Here is a 23,928-nt window from a genome sequence, read left to right as displayed (position 1 = left end):
AATTTTTCAGCAAAATAATTGCTTCCTTTCTGAAAACTTTTGTGCTTACTGTTTAGCTGCTTCCCTACACAATAGAAGTCCACAGGTTCAATTTGGTCCTAGTTAACTGCAATACAGCTTTGAAAACCAAAGGAAAGGGGAAAAAACTGTAGTTGGATCTTGATCAGATTGTGAGGGCCTGATCATGAAGCATCACTGATGTATTTTGCAAGTGTATTTTTTAAACACATTCAGTTTTAATATGACAATGTCTGGGTTTTTTTAATTATTTCTAGAGTTTCTTTTGTCTTACAGCAGCTATTCAGATAACAGCAACCATGAATGAAAAGTTACTATCATCATCATGCACTCATAAAAACTTTTATTAGTGTGAACAGAGGTTCTGAGTACAGACTACAGAATACAGTCAAAAGTCTAAATATCCCCAACTTAAATCTCCGGGCTGTCTCTGTCTGCAAGGCTACATACTAGAAGATTTTGGCATCGGTACAAACACTGGTATGTCCTTCCTCGGCAAGCTAATGGTGAAGCAGTACATGTCTAAGGATGTGCAAAAAGATGTTTCTGCAGGTTATGAAGACAGACGAAAACACACTGAGGCACTTGGCACACACCTCTGTTGCGACAGCCCCGTCTGCAGCAGACTAACGAGAGGTGCCTGCTCTTGCCTGTTCTCTTGGAGAGCAGGTGAATGCGACATTGGTCCTTGCAGCATTGATTTCTGCCCTATTTCTGCGTTCCCTTCTGGAGTGCAAGGAACAGAAGCAAGGACTAGAAACAGTGCAAAATAAAGTAAGAAAGTCTGCCTGTTGACCGGAACTTCTCTGACCTCTGCTAAGGCTCATGTGCCTTCTTTATCTCCTCTTCTGTGATGGTAACCGTGTGGTTATTACCCTAGGATTTGTGTATCTGTTCAGGCCAGGAGACTCCTGCATTAACAATGTAACAGTACAGATAGGACTGGAAATAAAACAAACCCACTAAAATCCTTATCTGGTGTGTTAACTACAGTTAAGGCAGTATCTAAAATACCTATTCTACTACTAGATGTACTTGAAGCAGTTAATCCCCAGTTTTTCATTCTTTAGCTACCCACAGCTTACCTATGGTGTCATCATCAGGAACTGGCTTGAGAAAAGCTGCACAGCCAGGCTGAAGCGGGCTGAGGATAACTAAAGCTCATTATATTCCAGAATACTTAATGCAATGTTAAAAATGCTAGCACATAAAAAAATCATTTGAGATTTACAGGCACTATGTGATTATGTGCAAAAGTCTGCAGAATTTTTTTAAAGTTTTTTTTTTTAGATTTTAAAAATTTTTAGAATTTTTTTTTTGGCATTGCTGTTGATTTATGAAATAGTTTCTTGCAAATATAAAGCATTCTTTCTCTTTGAAAACTAAAGAAAATTACATAAAAATCTAAGTATTTGAGTATAATAAAATGAATGGCTATGGAAAAAGAAGAAAAGCTACCTTAGTCTACTACTGGAGAAAAAAAAATATGAACAAAGTCCAGCAAGTACCACTGTACAAAACCCACCCAGAATAACCACATGCTTTTTGCATCAGCTTTTGTTCATCAAGAATAATTATCCACCAACAGAAAGATGCCAAGATCCTGAGGGGAAGAGAAAGTAAAACAGTTAAGAGTGTTTATCTTCTTTAACTTGGAAAAAAACTCACATCTGGGAAGAATGATTGCAAACCTGAGTCTATAGTGACAGAAAGAAATCCTGGAAGACCTAAATACTACAAGGCATTTGCTATTGTTTGAAAGCAACACCGCAGTAAGGGTAGAAGCCCACTGCAGATGCAGGGTAACGATGCATCTCTGTCTTGTCCATTTGAAGCCAGCTGCCAAATCTTCACAGGGGATTTCACTGCACACCGTTACTCATAGCCTCAGAGGAGCCAGGACCGCCTTGGCGGTCACAGAAGAGAGGATCCTCTACAGGTTGTTTAGAATGACAGAACCTGGACCCTCCTGGCTGGCATGTGGGTGGACAGAGCCCAGCACTGGATGTGCCCTTGCCTCTCTCCTCCAACACCCCAGGAAACCCTCCGGCCTGAAGCACTTGGACCAAGCACCAAAGTGTAGTGACATGGATACTTCCATGATGACAATGAAAGACTTCAATTATTTAGTCTGACATTAAGCATGTGATCGAGCCAAGTACAAAGAAGTACATGGTGGCAGTGGAACACGTGCACAGAACCAGGCTGTGTTTGTGCCAGGAAAGCTGAGAGCAGAACACTGAAACCTGCTATACCTGCCAGCTTAGCTGTGGGGCTTTCTGTATCTGTTCTGGACGCTGCTCCAAAATTAGCCTAGTGCAGAAATAATGATATAAACTCACTGTTCTAAAGATAAAAACAGTTGAGATGTGCTTGGTCTTCATTGCTCTGTAAAAAGGTCTTACTAGGGAAGCAGTATGTCATGCCTTGGAATCTTCCGTTACACGAACCTGAAAGAATTTAGCTACTTGAAGAAATCCTGTACAAACTGTACAGACAAAGGGTGTTACCAAAAAAAAAAAAAAAAAAAAAAAAAAGCGGTTCTTTCTGCCTAGGAACACTGAAGTTCAAAGTCATTCCAAGTGGTGTGTCTAACAGCATCTCTAACCACGTCTTGGTTCAGTTAAAAGACAAGTCACCAAAACTCAGCTTTAATAGCACTAGCATGAGTTGTCTTTGAGGTAGTTCAAAGAATAGGGAGGAAGAAAACTCACCCAGTGATGTGATGTTAATGTTTATTTCGTTTTCTGCTTCTCAGATTTGCTGCTGGAGGACTGTCCTTTCCCCTAAAGAGCAAGAGAAGCAAGAGATAAGAAACTGTGAACTAAGCTAAAATTTGAAATAAAATAGTGACAGATACTCCTCAGAAGTTACAGTTCGGACATAAATATGATCTGCATTTGAAATACAGATAGTTTACCAACAGTATTTTAACTTCTGTTGTGTATATGTATTTTCATTTTTCCACCATCACTTTCTTTGCTTCAGATAAAGAGGGCTGTGGCTGACCTCTTTCATACCCTATTTCTCAAATGCCTTTTACCTGTGCTAGTGATCCAGTCACAACTCAAACACTAATGAATAAATCCTTCTGGAGAGAAGTTAAAAGACACGCATCCCCAGTTTTACATCGAAAACTCTTAAGACAGTGCTGTTGTTACACAAAAAGCATGTATGGCAATTTCATAATGAAGAAAAACCCCATCAGTTGAAACAGGGCACACAAAATTTTCAGAGCAGATGTCACCATCTGATCCAGGCATCTACTGGATGTATCCTGTGAGAAAACAATGTGATGGGGAAGTCTCACCCTCACCTAAAGCCATTTTCTGTATTTCTGGATGATAAAAGCCAAGCAACCTTTCGGGTTTTTTTACAAATAGAAACTGCCTTCCTTTTCCCACCAGATTCATTCTGCATACTTATTTATGAATGTACGTAGGTTTCCATTCCTTTTTTAAAATAAATTATAGTAACTTGAGAAAAAGACATGTGGTTGAAGAAGTACATTCTAATCACTCTTAGAATGCTGTTACTTGAAACTGTCAAGCAAAGAGAGAAGTGATGGGGATCCCGAGGCTGCTGTAGGCATATGAAATGTGACTCTTAGGTCAGCAAATACAGGAAGGAGAAGCCTGTGGAGCATGCACTGAGCCCCCTGTAGAAGACCACACTCTCTCTGAAAGAAACATATTTCAGCTGCCATTTACTGCAAATTTCCCTTGAAATAGACTGGTGCTTTTCTCCTATGTACGTGCTTACAAAAATGGGTCAAGTTCAACCTATTGATGCCACATTCTCCCCAAAGTAATACCCATGTAATATGAAATCAAAATGCGGTTTCTCATCTTTCATGTTTATAGTGTTTGGTTACCATGACTGTCTGTATTATAATACATATGTTTCTACCGTTTTAGGGTCTTTGGTTTTTCCTTTACTCTTTGGGGTTGGTTTCGTGCTGATGGCTTCCTTCTCACTTTTCTCCTACACTCCAAAGAAAAAACAGTGAGTACAGTTATAAAGGACAGAGAACTGACGGCTCCTACTTTTGACATCTGCTGTAACACATTTTTTTTCTAGATGTGATTGCTGAGGTGGGAGAGAACTCCAAGCAGGACATGTGCCTGTAATTACTGGCCTTAGTCCACAGCAAGTTGGAATCTGGAGCTTTTTCTCATACTGGGGAGACTAGGGCACCAGAAACCATATACAGGTAAGAAAGCTGGTATATACGGGCAATTTTTGTATTTACTACAAAGTAATGATGTTGTATTGGAAAATTTAATTCCAAAGCTCATAACCAAGTAAAAACAGCACTTAAAACACCAATAACTTGTCTTACGCCATTTGCGGATTCGGTGTCAGGGTAAGCACTGGGGAAGCACTGCAGTGGTCAGGAGAGCTATTTGGAAACACAGCTGTTTCCTCCCAGGAATTACATCTGATTTGAACTTCATTTTCAAAGCTGCTTCTTCTCTGCCCCCCAGGAGAGGAACAAACAGAGCATAAAAGCATAAATAATTACAATCAACATTTTAAGGATGGACAAAATTGTAATTCACTTTTGATAACTGGGTGCCTTGTAGTATAAGCTTAAGGAAGCTAACGCAGAATTTCATTTGGGAACTGGTTATTCTTTCACAACTGTGACTGTCCAAGGGATTTATTTTTTGACTTGTAATAGACTGGTTTGGCAAAGACCTTTGCAGGAAGCGGGCAGGTCACTACTGCAGGAGAAGGGCAGGGACAGGCTGGCAGAAGTCAGTTCCAGATGAGACAACGGCAGCTGCTTTACCCAGCTGAGTGCAAAACTATTCACCATTCAAACAGATGTGTACCATTCCCTCTGCCTGCAGGTGAGGGACCCAGGGCATAGGATAGGACATGTCACATCACAGAACCACAGGATGGTTTGGGTTGGAAGGGACCTTTCAAGGCCATCTAATCCAACTCCCTGTACTAAGCAGGGACACCTTCCGCTAGACCAGGTTGCTCAGAGCCCCATCCAACCTGACCATGAATGTTTCCAGGGATATGAAACACCATGGGAAAAATCCCCCCATCCTGGGAAACATGGAAGTGTTTCAGGGTCAGTTTGGATGGGGCTTTGAGCATCTTGGGCTAGTGGAAGGTGCCCCTGCCCATGGCAGGCAGGTTGTCTTTAAGGTCCCTTCCAACTCAACCCGTTCCATGATTCTATGGGGCATCTACCACCAACCTCTCTGGGGAACCTGTGCCAGTGTTTCACCACCACCATTGTAAAATATGTCTTCGCTATGTCTAGTCTGAATCTACCTTTCTTTAGTTTAAAACAAATACCCCTTCTATCACTACTGGCCCTACTGAAAAGTCTGTCCCCATCTTTCTTGTAAGCCCCCTTTAAGTTCTGAAAGGCTGCTTTAAGGTCTCCTCTGAGCCTTTTCTTCTCCAGGCTGAACAACCCCAACTGTCTCAGCCTGTCCTCATAGCAGAGCTGTTCCCTCCTCCTGACCATTTGTGTGGCCTCCTCTGGACATGCTCCAACAGGTCCATGTCTTTCCTGTGCTGAGGACCCCAGAGCTGGATGCAGCGCTGCAGCGGGGGTCTCACCAGAGCAGAGTAGAGCAGCAGAACCCCCTTCCTTGACCTGCCAGTCTTGCTGCTGGTGATGCAGCCCAGGACACGGTTGGCTTTCTGGGCTGCGAGCGCACGTTGCCGGCTCATGTCCAGCTGTTCATCCCCAGCACCCCCAAGTCCTTCTGGGCAGAGTTGCCCTCAACCCCTTCACCCCCAGCCTGTACTGGTACCGGGGGCTGCCTGACCCAGGGGCAGGACCTTGCACTTGGCCTCACACATGAATGTAGTTAATACTAAGCCTCCTTTCTGCATGGCACATGCAAGCCATTTGCTAACAACAGGGAGTTACAGGTTCTTAACTAGCTTGAGCACTTGTAGAAAACAAAAGGAGTTCATGATTTTCACACCGATATCCCACCAGCTGCCCCAGAGTGCCCTTGGGCTCCTCTGCTGAGGAAGCATGTAAGGTCTCTGTAGTGGCATGTATCTCAAAAGCCACACAAGACCTCTCCCTCCACCCAAGCTCAAGGTACCAAACACCAGGTTAAGGGCAAGCAGAAAGCACGTCTGACAGTGATTTTTCTCACATGTGGCCAAATCTCAGTCCCCTTCTTAATGCTCTTTTCTAGCACCATACTTTCTCAAACACCCTCTTCAACTTGGTGACCTCCAGATTTATGCAGTCTCCACTGCTAGTTCATTTCAAATAGCCTTGCGTGTGCAGCACTTTGCTGGAGGAAGTGTGACAGCTGTTTGTCAGCTGTGTTCAAGATTACATGTCAAATAATCAACAGTCCATTTCTCATTACCTCTCCAGTCAATTCTTTCTTCCTTCTTCTTGTCAGCTTTGCTATCTTCCCCAACACATCTAAAACCTTTTTCTACTCCTAGCACTCCTCTCTGCAAAACCCTCTTGAACTGCTTCTCAGTTCCAGCCTGCAACTATTGCTAGGTAGTGCATGCAACCACTGAAGAAAGATTTCTTTGCCTTTACAGTTTTTGGACACTCTAATCTGTACGAAAACTGTTACCACAATTCCCTGCTCAACTTACTTCTCCAAGCCTGTCCTGTCTCTCTAGAAGACTCTAAATAGCAAACCCCCTCCTTCTTCTAAATATTAGTACATAGCAAGACGCATCAAATTTCCAGTACAGTGGTAAGACAATCACTACATCTGCACAGCATCCTCAGAACTGGCTAACGCCACGTCTAAACTGAGCTATTGCAAACAAAAGTGAGGAATTTTCATAGAGTAGTAAAAAACTTTATTTTGCAAGTTATTTTCCTATCTTTGAGCGCTTTGGGGCAGCAGAAGCTTTTGCACAAGTAACAAAGTCACCTGAGAGGACATCGATAGCTACAGAATCATCTGTAGGCTTCTGCAATGATTTTAATTCTGAAGTCACACAATATGCAATACTTCCCACAAGTTAAATTAATGTTTCAGGAATTTATGTCTACTTTAATTACCCCTTTCTTAAGAAAAAACATACCAGAGCTCTACACGTATGTTAGAACAGAGATGTCTGTCTGAGGTTTCCAAGATATACAACTTTCTTGAATACTGGACCTGATCATTCACAGTACAGTTGTTGCATAAAAACTGTATTTATTGTGAAGAGTTACTCTTCACAGAAAGAGTCCACACTGTCAACGCTGTTACTGCTACCTACTGCATTCAACAGCATTTATAAGCATTTGCAATGAATCATGCCTCGAGCCTACAGTGACACTACTTAGGAAAAAAAAACTATCAGAGCACACAGCATGAAACAAACACAAACCAAATATATCATAAATGTTACCTTTTTTCCTTTTTGTTTGACATCATCCTTTGCTGTTGGCTTTTCTGGTTTACCCTTGCGAAGAAGAAAGATTACATTCTCATTTTGAACTGGTCAGATTAGTTTTAGGATACAAGCACTTATGTATGACATTGGGAGTTTACAGATTGACAAGGAAGTTGCACCATTCTGAACTGACTTATTTCTCATGCTGTGTACTCAATGTCAGTTCACGACATCTTTTCATGGTCTGTTACTTTGACTACATCTGTGATAGCATCTTTCTATGCCTGGAAAAACAGCTTCCTGAGCCACAAAAGATCAAATCACTGTCAGAGCAGTCATGTGCTCCAGGCAAATGGCAGTTTTACAGGGCTTTAGGTATACCACCAATTTAAAAGTACCTGTACATACACTTTGTCCCCCAACGTGGAACATAAAGAGTTGGAATGAATAAGCATTATTACTCACAGTTTACAAGTACCTCCTGTTTAAAAGCAGACTATAAAGTCAAGGTGTTTAAGAGAAGACAGCCTATTTGTTCACCTGATCTTCTGGAGTGCCCAAAACACTGAGCCACTGTAACTGGCATCTACACTGCTGAATCTCCAGGACATTGATTGCTACTGGATGCTTCAAAGTGATTTATTTGTCCACCTGAAAAAATCCACCTAATTCTTTTTTATTTTCTCTTTTTTTTTAATTAAATGCATGCAAGCCTATACATAGCTACTCTAAGTATAGGATATTTACATGTTTAACCTTAATACATATATATTGTAGACACACTTACTCACTTATTAAGCTTCCCTGCTCTCCTTGTAATTCTGAAGTAGACAGACTGGCTCATACGTGAAATTTCTAGTGTTGCAAATACAGACTAAAAAAGCTTTTACTTACCTGCTCACCTGATTCCAGAAGTTTTTGATAGTCAGGTGGAATAGTATCATCTCTTTCTCCAAGTTTATCTCTGTGTTCAGATTTAGCCTCTTCCTGAAAGAAATTTTTTCAACAGCTTAAATACTTATATTAGAAATATTAGGAAACTGTAAGTCAGAGTGCTCACTAACTTAGGACAGATGCCTTTTTTTATTTCAGAATTTTAAAACCACCAGAAAAAAACCCCAAACTTATTTCATTATGAAGTGTGTTTCATGCCTAAAAATCTAAAAATTACTAGCTCTCAGTAGGTGTACACATTTAGTAAGTTAAACATATATATACACTGCAGCATCATAACGTAAACATGAAGTTATGTCAACTTTCAGTTCTGCTTTACAACAGTATGACTAGAAGGAGCATTCCATACTTCCACATTGAACCTTATCCATACACTGTAACTTTAACACAAAACCGATGTTCCTTCAATGTCTTCCTTGTGAAGGCCAGTACCTTTAGTAGAACCTAGGGCACCTATCTACCTCACACCCAGACTGATCAAGATGAGCCTACACCTCTCATCAGGCTTAAAAGCCAGAGTCAGGTTCAAATCCAACACAACTAGAAGGCAGAGCACCACAAGCTCCTGAAAACTCTATCAAGGAGGGAAGCATTCCTTCTGCTATGTTTATCTTCCAATTTAAGCTGCTTTGATTACTGGCAAACACACCAGACCCATGCTGAACAAAACACTTTGTTTAGATACAAGTAGGTTTTAAAACATATTGCTGAAAAATATTTTTGTATTTGTCAATGCAGACATTTTTAAAGATGTCTTCTTTTTCTATTTTTTAAAATTTTGAATATAAAAAGGCATTTTCTGTGCCTGTGTAAAAAAACATACATGAAGATAGCTAGGCTCCTCCAGCTCCACTGAAGCACAGGAGTTGCTGAGGTCTTGCACATCAGGCGTACACCCCCTTGCTATGGCAAGGGACAACACTACCCAGGCTATACAAATCTGTTTTGAAGGCAGCCAACAACCTCCACACAAGAGCCTGGTCTGAGCTTAGAATCTCCTTCGAGGTTCCAGCCTACATTTATTCATAGGCTGCTTCTGGTCATTGTTTTCCCCAGTAATGTCCTTTACCTGAAGTATCTCAGTTGCCAATTTACTATTACTACTACTATTATGCAGAAATGTGTCTTATTTTCTTATTAGCAGAAAAGTCTTTATACAATTATATGAAGAAAGACTGAATGTTGACAAAACAAGCAGAAACAAGCAAGTTCAAAATGGGACTGATGAACACTATCATCAATGAACTTGGTATTTGTGGGGTTATAAAAATCAAAAGTTTGACAAAAAGAAGGCCACAAAATTAATTTTAGAAACAGAGACCAGAGAAGACACCTGCAAAATAGTTAGAATAACTTCATTTCAGTGCCTTTTACTGATATTATTCTAACTATTTTGCAGGTGTCTTCTCTTTGTAATTTTGTAAATTTCCTGTAATATTTCAACACTCGCATCCAAGTGAATTAGTTAACATACAAATTCAACATTTTTCACAAAACACACAAGTAATACATCTGATTGAAGAGCAGTTGATATGTAGGACAACTTAAAGAGTATGGGTTTTTTTTTCTAGTAACCATAGAAATGTATTTTATATATATATATATATACATATATATACACATTGAAATACAGAAAGCCATATACTCCTACAAGTATATAAGTAGTATTGCAGTATTAAATTTACTAATTTATAAATTTACTAAATAGATTTTAAAAAACCCTCATAAATCTCAAAGTTAAATATCTCAAGAGACTGCTGGGGAGGTTTTTTGCTTGGTTTATTTTTTTTTATCCTCAGACTGCACAAGCTTCAGAACGTGTTTTGTTACCTTTACTTTATCCACAACTGGTTTGTTATCATCAGGGTCGGGTTCCCTCTGTCCTAGGGAATCAGACAGGAGATCCAAGGCTTCATCCATCTCCTTTCCGCCCTAACAAAGTATTAACACATCCATTACAGCAAATCTTCACTAAAAATAATATAATTCATCAAACTAATATAAGTACTGGCTAATGAACTGTCAACTTCAGTTAACAATGAACCATCAGCTCTCCCTTTGTAATTACAATGCTATGTGACAGCGGAGGGAAAAAAATTACAGACTATTTAGACCTACAGAAAACATAATTTCAGGAAGAGTCTATAGAATTTATTTTAATGGCTTTCTTTTGTTACACAGAAGATTAACTGATCTAATGAGAACAGTTCTATGAAATTGCTGGGTTTTGGTAATTGCTATTCATTTTGCAAATATCACTATCACTGCAGATTAGCTACTAAGGAAGTGTCAATCTGAAAACAAACTTATTAAGATTTTTATCTTCATACAATGTACGGTCTTTTGTTAATTCACATCAGTTTTATTCAAGAACGGATTAGAAAAAAAGCCCTTAAAACCAAATGAAACCCAGCTTGGAGGAGCTTCAAATCCAACTTTCAAATCAGTCTGGAGACACTAGATGGAGCTCCCACTGCACACATCAAAATGGAGAAAGAAGAAGCCAGGCAACATCACCACTGAAACCAAGGAAGGGAAGTTCTGGTATTAAAAGGAGGTCTTGGTGCTGCCTCTCACTCCATTAACCCTTTTATAGGCTTAACAGATGACTTTGGCACTATGGTAATGACTATACTATTATTATTTCAAATGTTCTCATTACACAACCAGGAAAAGAAAGGTGTGGTTCAGCTAGGGGCCCAAACCTAAAAACTCCCCGTTAGCCAGTTCTTAGTTTGAGGTAAGGATCCACAGAAAAAGTTCTCACTGAGTGAGAGGCTAGAGGAGCTGCTGAGCGCACTGAAGGAACTGTAGCAGCAGCAATGACATCCAAGGAATCTGCAGGTGTTTCATCTTTCTTGATTTTCTGAAACAAGACACAGCCTCATTACTAACCGAGGACTGAGAAAAAAATATGCATCAAATTCCATGCATCTAAAATGCAATGCCCATACAGTGTATTTCTAGGACTTCCATTTTTCTTAGAAGCTCTACTTATTTCATATTGAAACCTCTTCCTGGGAAGCACTATGCAACTGTTTTGCACCTCAGTTTGTTCAAGTTCAACCTTCCATCTCAACTACTGGGTTAAACCCTGGCATAGCTTGTCAGACAGGTTTAATGTGCCTTCAGAGGAGCTAAATTCCATCAAGCCCATCTATATTCCCAAGTGACACTTGTAAAATTCTCAAACTTATGCAAGCAAAAGGTAAAAAAGATACAGCAGCTAACTTATCTGATTTTTTTATTAGTCCCACTCTCCTATTAATTTATTGAAAAAAAATTTCAAAATTTTAGTTACTGAATTCTACTTTTAAAAGTTTACATAAACTTTAAATGAAACAAAATATCAAGATTATTGAAACAATTTGAAAATAAAACAGATTTTCAGAAATCAAACATACACACCTTGATTACAGTCGGTGTAGGTAATGGTGAAGATGGTGGAGAACAGGAAAATCCTTCTGTCAAACCTGCTGAAAGTTCATTTTCACTCATAGGCTATCATTAAAAAGAAAGAAAATAAGAGGCTTTTAAGCTTTTTCATATATTAAGAATTGAGCAGATAACACAATCTATCTCCACTTTTAAACTGAAGACTGGGAAACCTTACTGACATTAGGGTAAGTAATTAATTAATGAATATTTATCAGAATATTCATGTTTTTACCTGGGGCTTTTCTTCTGGTTTTGGTAAGAGTGGTTTTCCATCTTTATCCTATAAAAGAAAAATCCCCTTACATTAAACCAAGTAGTCCTTAAACGACCACACAACACGAGAGCACTCTGAGAGCATTCACTGAATGACAGTGTAACACAAGAGAATGATCTATCTAGTAACCTCTAACATCTACTGCTGTTATTCAAGGTGTTACTCAAAGAAAATTTTAAAATACTGTAATTTAAAAACATCTGAGTGTTGAAAAGTGATTCAGTGTGAGATCCTGAGCTTCCCTCCTTCGTGTTCCAATCTCCATGGAAGTAGCATAATAAATAAAAAATCCCAACTTCCAGATTGTTAACAATAGTGCTGGATGCAAAGTCCAGAAAGGTCGTATCTTTTCACAATGGCAAGTGTTGTGCAAGTCTTGGCTATACCTAAGCATTCCATTTATGTCAAATGAGTTGTGTGGTGATGTTTGTATAAAACACCACCCTGAAGCACTGGGTTTTTTTAACAGCTTTGACCAATTAAAATTTATTAAATTCTAAAATACTAAAAGCTAATGAGAGATTCCAGTGCACTAATCTCAGCCAAAATAATTCACTAATACTTACATCTAAGCCACTTCTGTGCCTACGTATGCATCTAATGACAGATAACAGATATTCAGAAACTACAACCAGAATGTTTATATACTATAAAAATGGGTGAACTAAACATCAACGTTTCAAAATGAAATGGCATTTCAGTTTCATCCACATATTCTGAGGAATGAAAGGGAAGTAAGACTAAGCACATTAAATAAATTACTTTTTCTTCTGTTAATCTGTAATCTGGAGGAATTGTTTCTTCATCTTCACCCAGTTTTTTGCGTTGTTCCTGTTCATTTGTCTCCTGTGCAGGCAAAATAAAAACAGTATTCAGACAAACAAATAACTACATCCCAACATAAATGCAAATGAGCAAGCTTTCAAAGTCTTCAAGTCTACTGATTCAAATTAGTCTTTCTGGTCCAATCCAAGTACCAGACAAAAATTTCATCAAACTAAATGAGAGCCTTTTCTCTTGAGAAGGCCTTCATTTCTCTGGCTGTTTCTTCATCTGTGTATCAGAAGCATCTCTACATATTTCAATGAAGAACAACAGAGTTAAGTAAAGAGAAGCACTGACCAATAACAGAATAGCATTACCCTTCCAAGCCTTTTAATTCTTTTTTTTTTAATCCACTCAACAGCTACCTGGCCTGCACTGAATGGAAGGCGCAACAGAGAAATTGGTAGCTGACTTCCCCATACATGTTATGTTGGAAGATGACAAAATGAGCAAGTAAAGCCAACTTTGGGAACTCTTGTTTGATAGCATTCCAGCCCACCAGAAGCACTATCCTTTCTACTTTTGGCTTTAGTCAGTACCATCTGGCTCATGGTTTGGGGTGGCAAATGGGGGCAATTCAGACTGTTGCTATGAACAGCATGGCCTTAGACAGACTACACTTACTTCAGTGACTTACTTAAGGGTCTCTGTTAAAATGACAAGATCAGTGACAAACCCCAAATTCTTTTGCATCATTCCTAGCTTAACCTTTGAAAAAGAACCATACTGTATGCTACCTCAGATATCCATGTTAATTCTGCTTTGGTTCAGCAGTAAGACACTAAGTAAATGCACTTTTCAGAAGCTGAGGGAATTACTGTACTGTAATAGGCAAAACTGTTAAAAAAATGTATTCACTGTGTTGAAATCCTACTAGTACTTCCTAAGCAGAACACAACTGGTTTCACAAGTAAATTTGTTTTTTTAAAAAAGTGAAAATATTATCCCTAAGTTGTTTCTAGCCTGAGAAAATATAGTAATCCTGAAGATAATTACATCAACAGTCTGGTTTTGAGGTCTGACTGTTTCTATACCTTAACTTTGTCCACAGCAGGTTTCCCTTCATCTGGATCTGGCTCCCTCTTTCCTAGGCTACTGGACAAGGCTTCCAGGGCTTCATCTGCCATGTGACCAACCTGTAAGGGTATCAATGCAGTAAAAAGCAGTTCTTAGTTTGGAGCTCAGCTGCACTGAAGTTCATATACTACCACCACCAGCCACACATTAGTAAAGGTAAAAATTGAGAAGCAGACTAAAAAACTGTTCACTACCTAACTGTCTTCACACATTTGGGATCTGCTGAGTTCAAGACATAAGGAAACTCTGACACAGGTTGTTCTGTAAACAAGTTTCTCCTTTCCAAAGACTTACTCACAACTAAAATGTTCCACAGGGCAGGTGTTTGTTTGTTTTGGTTTTTAACAGAAGCATATATATAATCTAAGGAGATGCAAGAATATCAGCCATTAAGGCAATCTTTCAAAATATTCAGTATGACAGTCAGCATTTTTTTGCAGAATTTGTGTTTTTCTGCAGACCCATTACAAAGAGCATCCCTTTTAGAGCATCAAGAGCTAGAGTAGACCACAAAAACTGTCAGTCTGCCTTCCTCTATTAAGAGGGTCACTGACCTTCCCTGTTCAGTTTGTGCTTGACTTGATACTTTTGGAAAGCGCTCAGCCTTTGTGCCTCACCTCTAAGGAGGAAGAATATGCAATATTGAAATAAGCATCTTGACAATAGGTTGTACCATTGCATAAATGAAGCACTGAGTTTTGCTTTAGCTCCAGCTAAGACTACTCACTGAAGACTCAGCTGATGGAGCTGAATGGTGCACAACACGAGTTCTGGCATGAGGGGCCACTTCATCCTCAGTAGTTTTTGCAGACACAGGATCTGAAGGCTTCTGAAACAGAACAATTACACTGCCTTTTACTGAATATGCTCAGAAACCCAAGATGTACCTGTTCCTGTTAAGTGGCCTTTTTTTTTAATACAGTACAAAACAAGTAAGAAAAGTCTAAATTTAAAGGTAGAAGACCCACAAATAAGGACCAAGTGCTGACACTGCATGTTCCACTGAACACAATGAGGGTGAAGAAAACAGAAACAGAATTAAATATTTTTCTTGAAAGAACAGTAGCATTATCCAGTCTCAGCAAAACTATCAGTGATAGCATCTTCAGTAAACTAGAAAGACATACCTTGGATGTGCTGCTGGGCTTTGATGGTATGGATTGCACTGCAGGCTGTGGAAGGTAGTCAAAGTCTTTTGAAAGTTCATCAAAAACATCAGATTCACTCAAAAGCTGCAAGAAGACAGGTGTTACAGGTGACTCACTGTCATTTATTTTTTCAAGAACTACAGTTCAGCTACTCAGAAAGCAGGAAAACTTTTGTAATCTACACTGAAATAACCTTTCACATCTACATGCAACACAACAGCATGAATTTTGTAGTGCATAAAATAAGAAAACTACTTTTCAGAATGAGTCAGTTGCTTTGTTATGAAAAGTCAATATAATATAGAGAACATTAAGTTCAATACTGTTTACAGGACTACTGAAAATACAATCTCTTAATTAGAAAAAAAGAGAATGCTAATATTTACTATATAGTATTTACTGTAACAGCATCATGTTGTTGTAATGCTTCAAGTATAAATTACATTTAGGTAGTGGAAAGCAGCACCATCAGATCATGATTCTCTCATTCTCATTTTTCTTCTTTTTTTCCAGCAGAAGTACAGTTCCTTCAGAGGCAGTATCAGCTGGAAGTTCTCTTAGCTTGTGCACTGGCTGCTGATACTTAGTGGTTTTCACTGCACATGTTTTACGGAAAAGTTAATAAACAGCAGTTTTAGTTCCCTACTGTGTGATCTGTTACAATTTGTTGATACTATGTGATCTAGTACTAAGTGATCTATATACTTCTATGATCTATTACTAATGCTCCTGGGAGCCTTCAAACTGCTGTTTACACATGTTTAAATCTTTGCTAGCAGTGATTGCCACTCACATGCTGCATGGAACTGAATTGGTTAGGGCTCATTTGGTCAAATTCATAACATGTAAAATTAGATTTCTAAAGGAGAATTTCTTTTTTTCCCCTATGACTTTCCTTCCTTTGTTGATCAGTGCCATTAGGTCTTTACAAAATGCCTCATCACGTAAGGCCTCACTTTCCATAAAATTTTAATTCCCCTTTAAACCACTAAATAAAAAATGCATTTAGGCAATAACAACTTTTTTCCAGAAGTCATGCCACTGCATGTGCTTAAGGGTATGCAGAATGGAGACCCAAAGCAACAGAAGCCCTAGTTCAAATCAAGAAAAAACTTTTCATTTACTAGGAGATCAAGAAAGAACTGTAAGTGATTGAAGATTTTTCAGCTATTAACATAACTTTTTTGTTTTGCTGGTTTTGGTTTCACAGATCTAAATTATTGGTGATACTACAGGAATACTGGTGAACACATCTTGTTCAAAATCACCTTCTTCAAATACTGCAACATATGACTTCAATACCCCTGTGACTGACTCACAGAACAACTATGGTGTCTCTGATTGACAGAGGTGGAAGAGCATAGGAATACTTATTCTTCTGCCAGCCACTTAATTCTTTTGGCATAAGACCACATGATTCTGAGCTCATCTTCTGCTTTGGTTTTGGACTGCACTTCAACTATGAACCAATCTCCCTTAAATCATGCCATGTTCCTCTTCTGGAGCTTCTCTTTTCTTTTTTTTTTTTTTTTAGTGTGCCATCAATTTTGTGCTCTCTGTGAAACAGGAAGGCTTGTCTCTTAATGTTTGTGCCTTGTTCCCTCTCTTTTTTTCCTTATGACATGCTTAGCTCTACAGTTATTATACATCACCCACTCAAGACAACTGCATGTCCAAGACCTGCAGATTTTCACAGATGTAAATTCTTTTGATTGCTGTCTTTGCATTCCAACGTATTTCAAGCTTGAATCATACAAATGACTTCATATTTCTGCTAAAAAGGCACAGTGTCATTCTTGCTCAGATTGGTCCTAACCTTCACACTTGTTTCAGAAGAACTGAGGTTGCCTGTACTTTTCCAATTGTGGCAGCACTCCTCAACTCACAGTATTTCCAAAGTGAAGCCCTCAGTTTCTTCAGTGCACAGTTTGTTTCCTTTCCCTAATTTTTGATTTCTACCTGTACATTTTAAACTAGCCTTTGTAACTGTCTCCTTCAATCCTTTCATTCCATCTTGTACTTCCTAGACCATGATGGATACTTTTTGCGAAGTCCAAGTTGTTCTTTGTGATTAGGAAAATGTCCACAGTATTTTCTTTCTTTCTCTCGTGTGCCTTTATATTTTATGATTCTTCTCATTTGATTAATGAGAAGCAACTGTCAAGAAAAGATTTTTCCTCTCTTGCCCTTCAACAGCTCCAACAGACTGCTACAGAATACTTTACAATAACTCTTGATACAGCTTTTCTTTGTGTCAGCAGACACTCTCTCCTATCTTAGTAATCTCTAAACCTTTTTCTTACTATGAGCTCTTCATTTACAGCCACTGAATTTCAATAAAACCAACTCTTGCCTGACACTTCAGCAGGTTTTGTGCAAGTAAGTAAACACACAAGCAGACCAAGAGACTTACATAACAGCAGAGAGAGAAGTCATGACAGGGAGGGAGAAAACAGGGTATCTATTCACACTCCTACAATATTGTCAGTTTTCTAACCTTAGGTTTTTCTTCAGTCTTTGGCAATATTGGTTTTCCATCTTTATCCTAAAAGTAAAGTAAATAATATTAACATTTTTCCATTGTTATAACAAGTACCATACTCCATAATCACCAGCAGAATAGTAAAAAATAAATAATACATGCAAGATGAAATCAGTGACATAGGAACAGGAATTCCTCTAAACAGGGAATTCTTACATACTAGGTAAGTGGATAAGAAAAGCAAATGTGACGTCTACCCAACACAAATGGCCAAGACACCAAAAAGCATTCATTCCTATCAGTATCAACATGCACCAGGAATTAATTCCACAGTAAACCAGCATGAATTCACCCAGTAGTAAAACATGCTCTGCGTGCAAAAGTTTGTCTTTTGCACTTGAACAAACAGGGGGTTGATTCCCAGGTCTGTAGTCAGGAAGTCTTGACATCTCTAAAAAGAGGGGTGAAACTGCTCCTTTCAAAACAGAATCTTAACATTCAGCTCCCGCAAGGCCAGTTTACATAGCAACCTTGACAACATCAGTTATACTAATAACCGTCACAAAAACTTTCAATTCTGAAATTTATGAAGACATCCAAGTTCTATTGCTGTTTTGCTTAACTTTGAACAAATCTCCATCACTTGAAGTGACAATCTGAAAAAAATGAATGTAATTCTCATACCATTTTACAATAGTGTTTCAAGGTTATATTACAAAGTGATACTTAAAAGCACTTCTGCAAAGGGATGGATTTTACACCACCAAGCTTTAGTACTGGAAACAAGTAACACCACTCTTGGATAACCAATGTGTGACCTGGGAAGATTAGATCTTTGCTCAAAATGCCTGAAAAATCCAGTCACAACCACAAAGAAAGGGAAGGGAACCAGAAGTACAGAAATCACCAACAGGAGAAAGCCACTGATTAAATACCAGTTTTGCTCATATTCCCCATGTTCTTTCCCTCTCTGTGACAAAAGAACGTGCCAGACACAGTGCCCTACTTACAAAGCAATGGAGATATAAAAAACATACCAGCTCCAGTGTTAACCTGTGTTGTGGTATTGTATCATCACATTCTTCAGCCTTTTTTTGTGTTTTCTCTTTTGCCTTAAGAAGAAATCACAAAACAAACAAAAAAAATCACTTAAGAGGAAGAGAACAAAAACTCAAAATACACTGAACTTCACTATCAAGATCCTTCAGCCTACTGTTTGAAGAGGTACTAGCGTCAGATAAAATTATTCCATGTCAAGATACCAAAATTCCTTAATTTATTCCTATCAAATTTCTGTGGTAATGTCATCATGATTTAAGAATCAATGCCGTATGTGAATATGGCTATATCATTTTAAATTCTGAAAAACTACAGACATGATTCAGAGCCGTAGCTTTGTGGCAGGTGCTTTTAGAATTTTCGTGTGTACAGGTTTCCTTGGATTTCATCACTCTGATTATACAAGTCATAATTCTTTATCTTTTTCCATTGCTGCTACTGAAACACAACTTTTATTTCTCTGGACCTCCTTCAGGAAGCAGTGCATCCACGAAGTAATCTGAAGGCTCAGACTGAATCTGAAATCCAACATGCTCCTATGTGTCAAAATTGAGCTCTGACATCTTCTCTTGGCAACAGATGTTTTTCTACTATTTCCCTGTCATTTGCTCTGAGCTGTAAGTGAACACAGGGGAAAATAACTTAATACTAGCAAGGGTTATAGACAAGAGTTTGCAAGACTAAACTAAAAAGTCGAAGTTTAACAGGCAAACAGAGGGCTACTGCTAAAATCTAACTGATGAATGAAACCAAAAGTCTTAGAACATACAAAGGCAGGCAAGACCCAAACTAGAAAGATAATGGGGTCCAATGGGAAAAGCAGTACATACACTAAAACCGCAAAAACTTAACTAGAAATCAAACAGCAACTTAATGCAAAACAGAAGTTTGCTCTAAACTGTGCTCAGTGCTTGGGGAAAAAATACTGAGCAACTATAGCTAACACAGGGGAAGGTGTATGTACCTAGAGCCAAATGAAATACATATAATTTTCCAGACCACTTTACTATATTCTAGTCTACCTGCATCCACTCAGGATTTCTTCATATCTTAATTCTCTTAATCACGTAAGACTCAGACATTCCTTAGGCCTTTGACATGTAAGTCACCTTGTTATTATTTTACACACATGCACAGTATCTAACAAATGGAACTTGGGATTCCAGGGGAGGGTCTGAAAGCTGATGTTAAAAAGAGTAAGATGATACCTGTGACATCCCTGCAACATGGGCAAGATCTTCAGGTACCGGTCCAGATTCACTAAGAATATTAAGAAGAGCTTCCACTGCTTCACCTTCCATTTCCTGTATTTAAGAAAATATGCAAATCACGTCATTGTTTTTTTGAATTGACACAGGTTTAACTTCCATGTCTTTTATGCTGTATATGAAGCAATGCCCCAGCACCAGACAGGTCATTTGTCTTTGGCTTTACTTCATTTCCTTAACATCACATTGCAGGATATAGCACAGTCTAATCAAGACACATCTCCTCTTCAGAAGGGAATTAAAAAAAAACCAACAACTTAAAAAGAGCACAATGTCATGTAACACAATTGCCACATGCTTTGACATGGCATTTACACCCAGGAAGTGTAAGGTCACACTCGCTCTCTACATAGAAAAAAAAAAAGGTTTAGAAAACATAACAAAATTGCATCATATCCACATTTTAAACATACCACACATAGTTATGAAAACACATACATTTTTCCACTCTATTGCCTCTAGTCAGAAGAGGCCCAGTTACTCTGCAGAAGAATCCAGAAGGAAAAATCACCTGACCCACTAAGGCCAGTACAGTAGATTCTGAGGAATGACAATTTCTATTACTCCTATACTTTCCATGATAAACAGGATTTACATCTGAAAATGAGGATGATGAGCATCTCTACAAGATCATGCACACATAAAATATGACATGGGCTTGTAAACTTTAACTAGAAGTTAACGAGTCAAAGAGTAACTATGTATGACTCCTCTGATTTTGTCTCTTTCTCCTTAGGAGGAACTGAGCTCTTGACGGAACTTGCTGCTTGTGCTTCCACAATTTCTCCTTCCTTACTTGGTTTCTTTGAGAGATACGAAATTACAGGCAAATTTGCAGAAATAAAAAGAGGGAAATTTTCAAAATAATTTTAAAGTGAAATACTAAGATAATAATGGCAATGTTTCATTGCAATAAAGACACGCGATAGCAAGAAAAATATCAATACCTCTGTCAGAGTTCTAATCTTTTCTCCAGCGGAAGCTACACAGGTAAAGTCAGATGCCAGGGCCTCTGCAATCTCATCCTCTGTCAGTGGTTTCTGAGCAAGAAATTGGCAACTAGGTTATGATTATTAAAGTTCACATAGCAGCACTGTCAAACTCAAGTTTAAAATCTGAGTGTGCTCCATGTTTACCCACACACACAATGACTTTGTAAGCACATGCTGCTAGTTGCTGTCACATCAAAATCAAAAATATTTCCCCTTATACGTTGATCCATTTTTCAGATCAGTTTTCATTTTTCTATGTTAAGCTTATAAACAGTAAAATCAAGCTGGTTTACAGAATTCTCTTGCTAAGTACAGAAATTCAAGTAATCTTTGCTAAAGACATTAAGAAGAGACTCCTGCATGCACAGCTACTGTTTCTTCCCTTTTGTTATTACATCCAATACCCCTATGAGCATTTATTTGCCTTGTTTCAGCTTTAGTGTCCTAAAAATTCTGACTTCTTTATTAAAAACATCTGTGCCAAGTTTCATTTAGTTTTATCAGTATCTATGCTATCTGGCACCCCACAGCCCTCTCCCTCTTCCTGAGATTTTTGGAAGACAGGTAACATAAATTTTCCCAGGAATCCAATGATAACTGCGTTATTTTCACCTTCCAACATAAAAAGAAAAAGTCTTACTTCATCTTCTTCACCCTCTTTTGGCAAGAGTTCATCTCTGCCATCCACTCTGCTCTAAAACGAAAAATGATTTTGTTGTAAATGGGCCGCAAAAACATACAATGTGACAGAAAACATGCATGAAGATATTTTTTTAAAACTCACTAACCTTCAACAATTTAACGTACTCTGGAGGGAGACTACCTTCCCGTTTACCCAATTCTTCCAAGTAACTTGAAAATACATCTTCCTATGAAAAGAATGCATACAATGTTTTTGTACTCTTGTTTATTGAAAGAAATTTCTAATTCAGAGCTATTTACAGTGATACTTCTGGACAGAAAATGTGAGGGCTTGGCTAGGTCTGAGGGCCCATCCTGGACCACGACTGTATCATGTCTTTCAGAACCTTGTGTCATGCAGATGCATCTTGACTAGCTTCAACAGTACATGTCATCTAGCAAAACTCTGCACCTCTGTTGCCAGATTGCTTCTGCACTACCACAAGCTATTTCAGTGTCTCAGACTATAGAATGTATTGCTGTACTTGGATTGAATTTCAAGTATTTATAAATTCCAAAATTTTTATCATGGCTGAGTACTGCACTGAGTCATTGAGCTTGCAATCTTAATCCTTCTTATGTTACTCTCCCGTTCTAACTTAGAAAAGTATATGTTCTTCCTCAAATTCCCAATGTTTTACTCCTTCTCAAGTAGAAAGGAAATCTAGGTTGTTTATGCTCTCTTATACCTCCATCACTGCCTTCTGTAAATCTGTTGGAGACCATGCTTGGAAGTCAGTTCAAAAACCAACAAACTTTCTTTGTTGATACTTCACTGTTTTCTACTGCCACGCATAAGTAACTGTGTAATTTCTGTTTTACTGAGAATGCAGTAAGATGCAACTGTGCAAACTCTGTTTTTCCTCTCAGCAGATCAAAGCCGACAAACAGTGGATCAATGGAGCAGTGAGCATCTACAGACATATTTTAGAGATTAATCTTCTGAAAAATAAAAACAAAAACTATGAAATACCTTAACTTCCGGACCACTGTAAACAGTATTAGTAGACATCTCTTCTTGAAGTTCAGCTAGGCTATCTATTAGCTTATCTACTGCCAACTCATCCATACCAGTCTAAAAAATAAACAAATCATTATAGAAGTTATCATGCAGTACAAAGGAAAAAAAAACAAAACCTGAATCAGCTGGTGGATCTGTAGAAAACCGCTGGCAACAAAACCAAAAGCTTTCTGTCAGTAGGTCCTGAACCTACCAGATTTTTCAGTGAGAACCGCTCTTAAAACTTGTTCCCTAGTGTCACTAACAAGATCATTTGTATTTTTTTATACATATACATACACACATACACCAGCTGATACACATGCATACGTCTAAAAAAAAACCTCTGAGGACAAAGAGTAATTAATTTCATGCTAGTTGTGGTAAAAGTGATTATAAAAACATCATATTTGACAAACCACAAATGACACGCCACCAGTTGGTTACCTATTCTATCAGCCCTTCACCACCATACATAATTGTTATATAGCAATACAGTTACCTGTTCATTTTTACTGAAACTGAAGTGTTTGAGAGCAAGAAACACTCTCTGAGCCATTTTTACAAGGGAAACATTTATCTGGGACTGTGTTTACCAACCTCAGTACTTGAGTGAACAGTTGCAGCTGATATACTTGCACCACCTGTGCCTGCACCAGCTGCACCAGCCTCCATGGACATACACTCAGAACTAGGCTGAAGAAATAAAAGAACAATTAACAGATGGCTTTATTATATGGCCCTATGTTAAAAATTCTGGAGATGAAACAAAGTAAAGCAGAGATGCTCCACCCAGGCACGCATATCAATGTCCTTGTTCATCTATGCTTTGAATAAAAATGGTAAGTTGGTTCTACCTGCTGGCTGAGTGGCCTGGAAGTTGAGTAGCTGCAGCTTGCATGATACTAAGCCCAGCCTAAAACATCCAGCTCTGAGGCCATGCATATTGTTTTGGACTCAGCAACTGGCTAATGCACCTGCACAGCATCCAGATGCTTGGGCAGAGTGAGCTACCATCTATCTAAAATACAACGGAGACATACACTGCTTCTAGCATGATTTTGCTGTGAGAAAGAAAGCATGCTGTTTTAAGGACTTGTGGTTTAACTAAACAACTAAAAAACTAAACAACTAAAAACATTAGTGTGTCACCAACGCTACTTTCATACTAAATCCCAAACATGGCACTGCACCATGGAAGAAAATGAACTCTATCCCAGCCAAAACCAGACCAGTACTGTACCTCTGTTTTGCCAGTAGAAGAAATCTGCAGTGCAGAAGAGCTATGAGGCCCCTTCCAAGTCCCTTTTGAAAGCTTTCATTTATATCTGACAGTTCTCAACACACCACTAATGCCAGCAGTAA

The 23,928-nt window shown here is 38.5% G+C and overlaps 1 protein-coding gene across 7 annotated transcripts in view; it reads right to left on the bottom strand.

Annotated features, from left to right (window-relative positions):
- Positions 1-344: 344 nt before the first annotated feature.
- CAST (calpastatin) overlaps positions 345-23,928 on the bottom strand; it is a 62,073-nt gene continuing 38,489 nt past the window's right edge. For 5 of the 7 annotated variants that reach the window (XM_040579863.1, XM_040579864.1, XM_040579865.1 and 2 more), the window contains 22 exons: positions 23,164-23,259; positions 22,537-22,638; positions 21,671-21,751; positions 21,523-21,576; positions 20,838-20,930; positions 19,831-19,926; positions 18,601-18,675; positions 17,579-17,626; positions 15,061-15,165; positions 14,661-14,762; positions 13,891-13,992; positions 12,794-12,877; positions 11,990-12,037; positions 11,728-11,820; positions 11,087-11,185; positions 10,150-10,251; positions 8,260-8,352; positions 7,381-7,434; positions 4,361-4,494; positions 3,928-4,002; positions 2,733-2,804; positions 345-1,621 (listed from right to left, as the gene is read on the bottom strand). In XM_040579863.1, the coding sequence (XP_040435797.1) occupies positions 2,747-2,804; positions 3,928-4,002; positions 4,361-4,494; positions 7,381-7,434; positions 8,260-8,352; positions 10,150-10,251; positions 11,087-11,185; positions 11,728-11,820; positions 11,990-12,037; positions 12,794-12,877; positions 13,891-13,992; positions 14,661-14,762; positions 15,061-15,165; positions 17,579-17,626; positions 18,601-18,675; positions 19,831-19,926; positions 20,838-20,930; positions 21,523-21,576; positions 21,671-21,751; positions 22,537-22,638; positions 23,164-23,259 (1,794 nt within the window). In that variant the 3' untranslated portion in view covers positions 345-1,621; positions 2,733-2,746. The remainder of the gene's footprint in view (positions 1,622-2,732; positions 2,805-3,927; positions 4,003-4,360; positions 4,495-7,380; positions 7,435-8,259; positions 8,353-10,149; positions 10,252-11,086; positions 11,186-11,727; positions 11,821-11,989; positions 12,038-12,793; positions 12,878-13,890; positions 13,993-14,660; positions 14,763-15,060; positions 15,166-17,578; positions 17,627-18,600; positions 18,676-19,830; positions 19,927-20,837; positions 20,931-21,522; positions 21,577-21,670; positions 21,752-22,536; positions 22,639-23,163; positions 23,260-23,928) is intronic. The other 2 variants (XM_040579867.1, XM_040579868.1) reach the window with 2 other exon arrangements.

Source organism: Falco naumanni, chromosome Z (genome assembly GCF_017639655.2).
Source record: "Falco naumanni isolate bFalNau1 chromosome Z, bFalNau1.pat, whole genome shotgun sequence".
Lineage (NCBI taxonomy): Eukaryota > Metazoa > Chordata > Aves > Falconiformes > Falconidae > Falco > Falco naumanni.
The sequence above is the reverse complement of the archived record's forward strand: the minus strand, read 5'-3'. Positions and strand labels throughout refer to the sequence as shown.